The sequence below is a fragment of the Pseudochaenichthys georgianus genome, chromosome 13, assembly GCF_902827115.2.
Source record: "Pseudochaenichthys georgianus chromosome 13, fPseGeo1.2, whole genome shotgun sequence".
Taxonomy (NCBI): Eukaryota; Metazoa; Chordata; class Actinopteri; order Perciformes; family Channichthyidae; genus Pseudochaenichthys; species Pseudochaenichthys georgianus.
The window spans coordinates 32,290,247-32,300,484 of record NC_047515.1 but is presented as its reverse complement, the minus strand read 5'-3'; the positions used below and the strand labels follow the sequence as shown (position 1 = coordinate 32,300,484).

Here is a 10,238-nt window from a genome sequence, read left to right as displayed (position 1 = left end):
AAAAGGTTCTTGGGTCGATGCGGCAGTGCCCTGTTTATACACAGAGTGGCGCTAGACAAGCAAAAACATTGTAGCCGAGCCATAGTAAATTATTCATGAGACCATCTACTGTTACTGTCCTAGTCCTAGCAGAGGATTTGACTATCAAGCTTATTTGGAAGTCGGAAATATGCACCCTTTGCCATTAAGTTATTCATGTTACAAGAAGCTCAAACCGCTCTTCATCAGCAGAGCTGATTTTACCAATATGGTAAGTATTCAACTATAGTTGTAAATAATCCAGAGTGGTTTACACAGAAGTTGCATGCAAAGCCAGAAGAGGTTATTGGAGGTTATCGCCACTGTATACTTGGAGAAGCTTTATTAACAGTTGTCTTAATGTGATTTAGTCAAAGCCCTACTGCATTATAAAAGAGATGTCATTGACACTCGGTCATCCTTGTAACACCAAAAGAAGCTTCTGACGAGAAACTTTAATAACCTTTACATCTCCATCTCCTTTAGTTTTTTAAGTTAAAGCAAACAAAATTCCCTCATTCTCTGTCATTTTTACTAACTGAAATGAGAAGAAACTAAGTGTGTGTGATCCCCCATAGTCCAGCACAGGTAAAAAGGTCACAGTGACTAGCCTTTTCCTGGCCTCAAGCGAGAAACAGGACTTGTTCCTGAAAAAGAACCCTAGCCTAACCCTCAGTTTTTTTAGCAGGTTATTGACATGAAGTTTAAAAGTGAGACAATCATCAAGCCAGATACCAAGGTATTTGTAACAGGCAACAACTTCAAGTTTTGTTCCTTGCGTAGTTACAATATCTAAAACAGGCTCTGGTGTCTTTTTTGCTTTTGAAAAGAGCATTACCTTGGTTTTCTCAACATTTAAAAGAAGCTTTAATTCAGAGAACTGAGTCTGATTTAGTCAAAGCCCTACTGCATTATAAAAGAGATGTCATTGACACTCGGTCATCCTTGTAACACCAAAAGAAGCTTCTGACGAGAAACTTTAATAACCTTTACATCTCCATCTCCTTTAGTTTTTTAAGTTAAAGCAAACAAAATTCCCTCATTCTCTGTCATTTTTACTAACTGAAATGAGAAGAAACTAAGTGTGTGTGTGGGAAACACATTTGTGCCAAGCTTCTAATATGATCACTATTTATAAACTGAGTTCATATGGGCATTTGTCAACTAACAATGCTTTTGTTCACCTTTTTTTGTATGAACTGCATTAAAAAACAATAATTGGTGGTTACTGTAATTTAATGAGACACAAAATGTTAATTAGTCAATGCTATTTTTAACATTAATACATGCTATTTACACTGCACAGAGTGATACCTTTTTGATTAAATTAATTGCTATTTACTATAAGAGCCATTAAATCCAGTCAACCTGTGTTTGAATTTGCATAAGGCTAATGTTTATTACAGTAAATACTTTGTTGTATGAGAGACTATAGTAGCCTAAACAGTTTACAACAGTAGGCTTTCATACTTCCAAACATATTAAATCATCAACTATTAAACAATGTAACATAGGCTATGTAAAGCAAATTCACTGTAATATTGAAGTTACGATAGGCTACTGTAAATAGGTAGGCTGAAAATAATAATAATAATAATAATAATAATAATAATGTCAAAAAAACAAAAAAGGCTACACATTCAAAAATATCCCCAATACCTGCAGTGTGTTGACAAAGAAGCTGTCAATAAATCCATGTAATTCACACACTGGAAGAACAGCGCCATCTTTTGTTTCTATGGAGACAAGACCAGCTAGCATTAGCATTGCTTATAACTGTTACGTCCATTTTGTTTAGCTAGCCTGGCTAACTGTGCAGCAGAGATGGATGACGGTGACGAGCCGCCGATTGTCCTCTCTCACAACACTTCTTTAAGCTCTAAGTCGGGAGGGGACAAAATGTTTTCCCTAAAGAAGTGGAATGCTGTGGCGATGTGGAGCTGGGACGTTGAGTGTGATACGTGTGCCATTTGCCGGGTACAAGTGATGGGTGAGTACGAGGAACCGACGCTGTTGCTCGGCTAGCCTAGCCTCGAACACCGGGCTGGTGGAGCTAACGTAGCTAATATCAGCATAATGCCTGAAGTAACAGGACCAGCGTCTCTGTAACATGTTTTTCTTTGTTTGCAGACGCTTGTCTCCGATGCCAGGCGGAAAACAAACAAGAGGACTGTGTTGGTAAGACTAAATTGGCTTTACAATATGTTACAGCTGTGTTTTAATCACCAAACAAACTCCTAGATGGCAGGTCGATCCAACAAGCTAGCATTAGCTAGTCGGTCGGAGCTGTCAAAAATAACATACTAAAGCAGCTGGTCATAGAGAGGGGTTGTGTTGGTCGTTTCATGTCATGTCAATGATTGACGTTACACTGAATTTGCATATTTATCATTGTTTTGTTTGGGTGACGCACATTATATAGTTAATAATAGTAGGCATATTGCTAACAGATATTTAACTCAAGATCTATATGTATGATGCACACATATTACAAAAGCATTAGCTGACAAGTTAATATAATTGTAATTTATAATTATAATAATTGAATATGTTAATAAGAAGAGTAAACAAAGATCTAAACATTTGAAAATAAACAGTACAAGTTCAATTAAGGTATAAACTAAAGATGTAAAATGAGCCTTATTGCAAATGAATAAACTATATCTACACAGGAATGCAGTTAATGTGCTTTCTTATTGACTAGTGTAAATCTATATTAATACACCATTTATATACCATTAATTAGTGTCATGTTCCCTTGTTTGATTTTACTGAAGAATCACCTAGATGCCAAAGATTGTGCCTTTTTATGAAGAGATTAAGATAAAACACAAATGTAAGCACCTGCACTTTGAAAGGAAGTTAGTGTTCACCATTCACTAAATAAAAAAGTTGTACTTTTATATTCTGTGTGACTAACTCATTAATTGTCTTTCCCAATTTCTTCTATGTTCTTCATCTCTCAGTTGTATGGGGAGAGTGCAACCACTCCTTCCATAACTGTTGCATGTCCCTTTGGGTGAAGCAGAACAATCGCTGTCCCCTCTGCCAGCAGGACTGGGTGGTTCAGAGAATTGGCAAATAACTCCAGGCGGTCTGGATCTTCAGGAGACACCTGTGTGCACCTAAAAGTGGTTTGAGACTTGACAATGATCACTGCAGCGTCCTGTGCAGAGAGCCACTGACCCTGGCGACTGTCCTCCTACCTATCAATGCATGTTCCAGTTGTCCCAGTGTCTAAGGAGGACGATGGACAAAATAAAATGGTGCAGACTCTTTGGTCACTGATTGGTGGATGTGGCTGGAGGAATCATGAAGAGGTGGATGAACCTTGTGTCAGTGTTTGGTCACATGTTAGCTTTATGTTATTGTCTGTGGTGGTGTCGAGCACATCCTGAACATGTGACTTAAAAAAAATAAAAGAACTGTGTATAGCTGTAAACATGTATTTGTTCATCCAGTAATTCAGGATTAGTAAATAATTCCTATAAACAAGTGGAAACATGGTAAATGGTAGTTTACATTTATTATTATTGATAATTTAACACTGCTTGTCTTTAGAAATCATTTATTTTAGATGTTTTGCCTCTTATTGAAAACATATTTATATTCTTGAATGATTCAAATGATCAGTCACAAAAATATTAGACTCAGCTGATGTGCTGGAGCTATAGATCCATCAGACCTAGATTTAAATGTGCCGATGCTATAAAACAATCGGCCTTTAAAAGTATGAATATCTTAATCATTATCTTTGGAGTTCACAATGATTTAGCATTCCCCAAACAGTAATGTCTAGTTAAAGAATGGATTATACAATCCTTAAGTAACCCTTTATTGCTATAAGTACCTTGGCAGTCCGAGTGAACTACCTGGAAGGCGGCCATGCTAACTAACACTTGTTAAACATGTATAAGGAGGTTGGCCTTGTTACAGTCAAGCTCGACTCCCGTGGACATTCAGTCAAGTACTTTTCTGCTTAGATGGTGATGAATCAGCAATACAAATGATATATAATAAGTAACACTTTGAGTGGAGTCAGTTACCACATTTCTTCGATCAAGCACAATTTACCTCAAGTGATAGCATGTATATAAGTACGTATTTGAATGGCCAATTTGTAACACATTTTGTCATGCTTTTTAAAAAAAACTTTTTCCTTGAGTAATATATATGAATCACTACAAACACAAAGCAGTTGTAAAGTCCAGCCAGGATGTTACACATTTATTTTTCTAATATCTTTTTTAGCAAAAACACATGATAAACAAACATGATAAAATGTTTTATTTTCTGCAGTCACACTCATACGGAACATATCAGTGTTCCCTTTGCAGTTGCATCGTCATGGAACATTGTTAGTCAGGAAGACTGAACAGGATAATTCACTTAGACATGAGCCTAATGAGGGGAAGGTCATTGCCTCAAACAACCATCATTCGAGGAAGTGAAAAATAAGCACTCCCTTCGCTTTCATCTTCTGTCAAAATGCCACATAAAGGACCCTTATTGTGATTTGACAAAAAGTATTATGGCTGCAACTAATGATTATTTTCATTATTATATATTCTGCCATTTATTATATAATGTCTCAGTCTATTACGCTGAGGAAAACCATTTCTTAAAGCCCAAGGGGGTGTACCTAAAAACCTCTGCTAATATATATGATTACCTATAATGTTAGATAAGGAGACATATTTATTATCTTTCTGACAATTGACCAATCAATTATTCACTAAATGCTGTAATTAGTTTTATTGACACATTGCTTTAATAGAACAGAAATACAGTACTCAGCCATAGTCGCTTGATTATGCAATAAACACTACATAACTACTTTCCTAAAGTGCATAATATAAAATAATACTAAATCTGTGAGGTGTGGATTTAATTATTGATCAGAAGAATGCATGCAGAGGTATTTGACCATATAATGCATTATTTGACACAACCTTAGAAAACCTTGAAAAATGTCAGCTTTTCAATTGTAATGTCTAACCATGTGTGCAGGTGTTCATGTTATTTTGTCCAAATCCTCTGTAGGCGGTAGTGTTAGAAACAGAAAGAATAGTGTCATTTGTAATTATCTTAAACATAAAATGACTACAATAAATCTTGATGATGGGTGCATATAATTCAATTGCGTTGCCAGTGATGTGGCTGAATGCGGAGGGGAAATAAAAAGGTGTACCTTTCATGCTGCTGATGCTGAAAAGATTTGTTATTTTGAGCATGAGAGCTGTACAGCTTTCACTCCCATGAGAGCTACATTAAAAGTCTGTGAGGAAAATTAATATCTTAGGCTGCTTACTTAACTAATTAGGACTAATTCAGTATCCGTAATCCCCCACCCTTTCTCCTATAATAAGCAAAGAAGTGAGCATACTTCCCATATTATACTCATCTCAGTGGCTTCTTTATCTCATAACAAGCTAAAATCACTAATTATTTGTTACGGTCAGGATCTGCCACATCATCGTGTCATGCTGGCCGCCCAATTACTGCACACACAGTTACTTTGTATCTCCTAAAAATAGACAGGCCTAAAGCCTCTTAAGTTCAGACCAGATAAGTTGCTTTCTCTTAGTGGCATCTACAAATACGCATGCAAAGACACTCAGCTGATGGCAAATCCCCAATAATAGTACTACTTTTAATGCTACAAGAGGATAGGCACACGCGGTAGAGGATGTTCAGCATGAAGGTGCTTCAGGTGCTTAGTTGTGCCTGGACCCTGCAGATGATTGAGCTGCATGTGTAGTTGATCATGTAGGCTATGTGACAGCATACAATCCAAAATGGATACCCTGCCTGGACTGGACAACTTGGTGGCCAACACGGCCTACCTGAAGGCTCAGAATATCAATCGCAATAAGCTCAGAGATGAGTGGACATCTCTTTCGCTGCCCAAACCAAGGATGTCCTACAATCTCCAGGCTTCAGTGGGGAGGAATTACGAGTCACTGTGTGAGCAACAGCCCATTGGGAAGAAGTTGTTCCAGCAGTTTCTCCTGGCCTCTAACTCGCAGTACATGGTCGCCACTGAGTTCCTGCTGGAGCTTAGTGACTGGAGCTTTGCTGAAAAAGAAGCCAGAGAGAAGGCCAAACAGAGAATCCTTGCTAAGTTTTTTCAGCCCGGGTCCAGGAGTGTTGTCTCATACTTTACAGGAGAAGCAGCTGGAATATGCAAGGTAATATCAATCCAAAGATTTGATGAGGAGATGTTGGACGAGTTACGAGAAGCCACAAGAGACTTGCTGAGGGACAAACCGTTCGTGGAGTATCTGGATAGCCCTTATTTTTATAAGTTCTTGCAGTGGAAGGAGTACGAGAAGCAGAAAATCAATGACAGATACTTTTATGAGTTTAGGACTTTGGGAAAAGGTGGTTTTGGTGAGGTAAGTTCAACAAATCCCAGCATCTTATTGTTGAACATGTATACAGAATGGCCATTGTTAAGTAAAAGTTGCATTGTCTTCCCAGTAAAATTATTAGAAACAAATGTAAGGATGCCACAGCAACAGTTATAACATTCACTGTTCCTCTGTCTTGCAGGTGTGTGCAGTGCAGGTCAAACACACAGGCCAGATGTACGCCTGCAAGAAGCTGGATAAGAGGTGCTTGAAGAAGAAAGGTTGCGAGAGGCTTGCCCTTCTGGAGAAGCGGATCCTGGAACAGGTCAACAGCCTCTTCATTGTGAACCTAGCTTACGCCTACGACAACAAGAACCACCTGTGCCTGGTCATGGACCTTATGAATGGAGGAGACCTACATTTCCACATATACGAACTTGGGGAGCGGGGTATGTGTGTGGAGCGTGTTGTTTACTACGCCGCCCAGATAACCACTGGGATTCTTCACCTGCACACTTTGGACATAGTGTACCGGGACATGAAGCCTGAGAACGTGCTTCTGGATGCCAAAGGACAGTGTCGGCTGTCAGACCTGGGATTGGCTCTGGAGCTGCCAAAGAACCAAAAGGTTTGCCAGATGGTAGGTGTGGTGACGTGTCCCAGATTAACCTGCAGTGCTCGCCATCATACATTGACACTGCAGTGCCCTGTACAAAGCCTTGATTAGGTTTGTGCGACACAACATAACCTCTAAATCAAACTGTTAATATATCGAATATTTGCTTGGTTTTCTCATTCGTTTATCAATATTTGCTATGTGTTATACTACTTCACTGCATAATTGTTCCCCCACCAATACAAGCAGCTTACCGGAAATAGAAATGATTATTCCTATTCCTGCTCTGACGTCTGACAGACAACATAAGACAGCACCCTGTTGGACTCAACCTAATCTGATTAAAAGGGGCCTGACCTCCTCCCCAGTTGGACGCTACTGTTAGCATTAGCCGGTTAATCTGAGCTACTAGTACCAGATATGGCTTCCACGTATCTGTCTAAGGAGATGAGTCAGGAGATTCTCAGCAGGCTTCACTCACAACAGAGGAGATACAGAGTGAACAATAATGCCCACTGATCTGATTGATGCAGCATTTTTTTAATGCAACAGTGTCTTATTGTATTATTCTATCTGTATGTTTTGTTTCCAAACTAAAACTCTACACAGAATAATAACAAAAACGTCTTTGTAGGAGAGTGATACATATTTTAAAGTCACTAAAAACAGATGTAAATGTTACCGTCTGATGTGTCGGATTGCAGTTAGCTTTAAAGCACATTTTCATCTGCACACGGCACTTGTGTAATCTGTTGTTAAATATTTCTCTTTCAGTGTGCATACAATGCTACAGGTCATAGCAGTTGTTCCTCAGTTTGCCTGAGACTCCTCATCACCAGTTTTATCTTCCAATAATATTTAAGGTTTGAATAAAAATGCAAAGATGACATAAAAGTCCAAGTAGAAATATGTTCTGTAGGCCCCAGTGCCTGAAAACAAAGGTTTATGTTTATGAGATCTGCCTCATCCTACTTTCTCTCCCCCCTGTTTGTGTTTTCAGGCTGGTACGACTGGTTACATGGCCCCTGAGATCCTAAAGAGGGAGTCCTATCGCACATCTGTGGACTGGTGGTCTCTGGGCTGCACCATCTATGAGATGCTGGCTGCTCGTTTGCCTTTTAAAGACTTCAGGGAAAAGGTGCAGAATGATGAGGTGACTCGTCGCACTCTTGAGGATGACTGCAAGTTCGAACACAAAAACTTTAATGATTCCTCCAAAGATCTCATCAGATGCTTTCTTAAGAAGAAGTCGGTGTATCGCCTTGGGTGCCGGTCAGTGAAAGCTTCACATTTCTAAAGCCCTAGTTTATTATCGTATTATGGATAAGGCGCCATGGAACAAATCATCAGTCAAGGAAATGAAAAATGTCACTTCTTCGGCAGCAGTAAAAACATACGCTGTTGGTTCAATACAGTCTTTGAATAAATAAGAGTAGAATCCAAATCTCCAAATCACAAACCTGGATGAATTAAAAAGGGAAACAAATAAACCACTGCAGCCAGAGCACAGACAACAACAAGCCCCATATCCCCTTCTCTACATTTATGGAGAATTTTGTTTTCAAAATGACATCAAAAAATGAAGTTGTACAGTTCAGAAAGCTTAAGTGTTAAGGTTGCTTGGAAATGCTTTTGTGCTTTCGACTATACAAATCATATTTTTTACAGACTGAAAAAGCTTGAAAAAAGAGAAAACTATTGTATTGTTGAGGTTCATAAAAACAACTGGCTTCCAGGCACCAAAAGGTGATTCGTAGCAGCCAATGCACTTCTATAATGTTGGACGTTTAAGTAAATCATGAAAAAGTATTGACTATTAATCGTCTTTTATTAATTTTCTGTGTACATTTTTTTTTCCGTTACATAAAGCAATTTGCAATACAAACACAGAAAGTGTACGCTACATAAAAACAAGCTCATCGTTTCCAAAAATCCTCATTATTTTTTTATTTGCTAACAAATCCGAATTTCCACCAATCGTGAAGCTATTGCTTTCCTTCAGGCTTTACCAAGTATACTTCCCTAGTGTGGAAATCAGGCACATAATGTGTGGCACATGTCAATTTCCATGTACCACTGGTTCTTCAGTAATTATGTGTATTCAACAACGTTAAATCGAACTGCCTTTAATTTAAGAAGATATTATTTTGTTATACTTACGTAAGTTTCATCTTGTAGTTTTCCCCTTCTTGCAGGATGTTGTTTTGCCCTTTGGCCACCCAGTCTGACTGAGGGCTGCCTGTATAAGGTAGTCCTAATCCAACAGGTGCAACAAATAAACAAATTAAACTAACAGTAGACTAGAGTGAGGGTCTAATCAAGCAAGTTAAGTAAAAACACCTGTGGGGTTGTAACTTGGGTGGTAAGGTTCAAAGGCTATATTGTCAGATGCACAGATGCAACAGTGTAGAAATGGCAATTCAAATCTTAAGTCCCGAGCTCCTCCAACAATGCAACATAAAATATACATAGGACATACAACAACAAAACTAATTAAAAAATAAAAAATATTAGAATAGATTAGAATAAAATAGTGCAGATTATGTTGCAATAAATGCAGATGATGTAAACTATGTACATGTCAGAAATAAATAAAGCAAAAGGCTTAATAGTGCAGAGAATGTCGTATTCGACCAAGTAAATGCTTCTCTTTTAGAATCTGTATTCTATTGTTCTTTTCTAGTTTGTTTTTAAGCGGGTTTGTCTGTCCTGCAACTCTGTTAAGAATGGAAATGTATAAATAAATTAAAAGAGACATGTACAGTATATTAAGCTGTATGTTATCGTTCTGTAATGCAGTTTTGTTCACTGAACTATCCAAACACTTTTATTGCCCAGGTTAATACTTTCGTCTTCCTACTGCTTTTATAACCTTCTTTCCCCACTCTAATCATTACATGTCTTTTGTTTCTTTTAAGCAATGTCAATGACGATCCACGGAACCATGTGTTTTTCAAGAGCATCAATTTCCGCCGTCTGGAGGCCGGGCTGGTTGATCCGCCATGGGTGCCAAAATCCAACGTGGTCTACGCGAAGGACACAAATCCTTTAATGGAATCCTCCGTCGTTGAAGACATTCAGTTTGAGCAAAGGGATGAGGAATTCTACAAGAAGTTCAGCACAGGAGCAGTCTCCATCCAATGGCAGAAGGAAATGATCAACAGTGGTGTGTTTGATCATCTGAACGACAAAGAAAATAACTGTAATGGCTACAACAACGAGTCCAGCATGTGCAATATCTTGTGAGAATT

The 10,238-nt window shown here is 38.4% G+C and overlaps 2 protein-coding genes across 2 annotated transcripts; both read left to right on the top strand.

Moving 5' to 3' along the window:
- Positions 1 to 1,802: 1,802 nt before the first annotated feature.
- rnf7 (ring finger protein 7) lies at positions 1,803 to 3,460 on the top strand. The gene is made up of 3 exons (XM_034096723.2): positions 1,803 to 2,008; positions 2,149 to 2,196; positions 2,985 to 3,460. The coding sequence occupies exons 1-3, from the start codon at positions 1,843 to 1,845 to the stop codon at positions 3,101 to 3,103; spliced, it is 333 nt and encodes a 110-aa protein (XP_033952614.1). The 5' UTR covers positions 1,803 to 1,842; the 3' UTR covers positions 3,104 to 3,460.
- Positions 3,461 to 5,816: 2,356 nt separating this feature from the next.
- Positions 5,817 to 10,233, top strand: LOC117457041 (rhodopsin kinase grk7a-like). Its single transcript, XM_034096909.1, has 4 exons — positions 5,817 to 6,416; positions 6,574 to 7,011; positions 7,988 to 8,259; positions 9,906 to 10,233. The coding sequence occupies exons 1-4, from the start codon at positions 5,817 to 5,819 to the stop codon at positions 10,231 to 10,233; spliced, it is 1,638 nt and encodes a 545-aa protein (XP_033952800.1).
- The last annotated feature ends 5 nt before the right edge of the window (positions 10,234 to 10,238 follow it).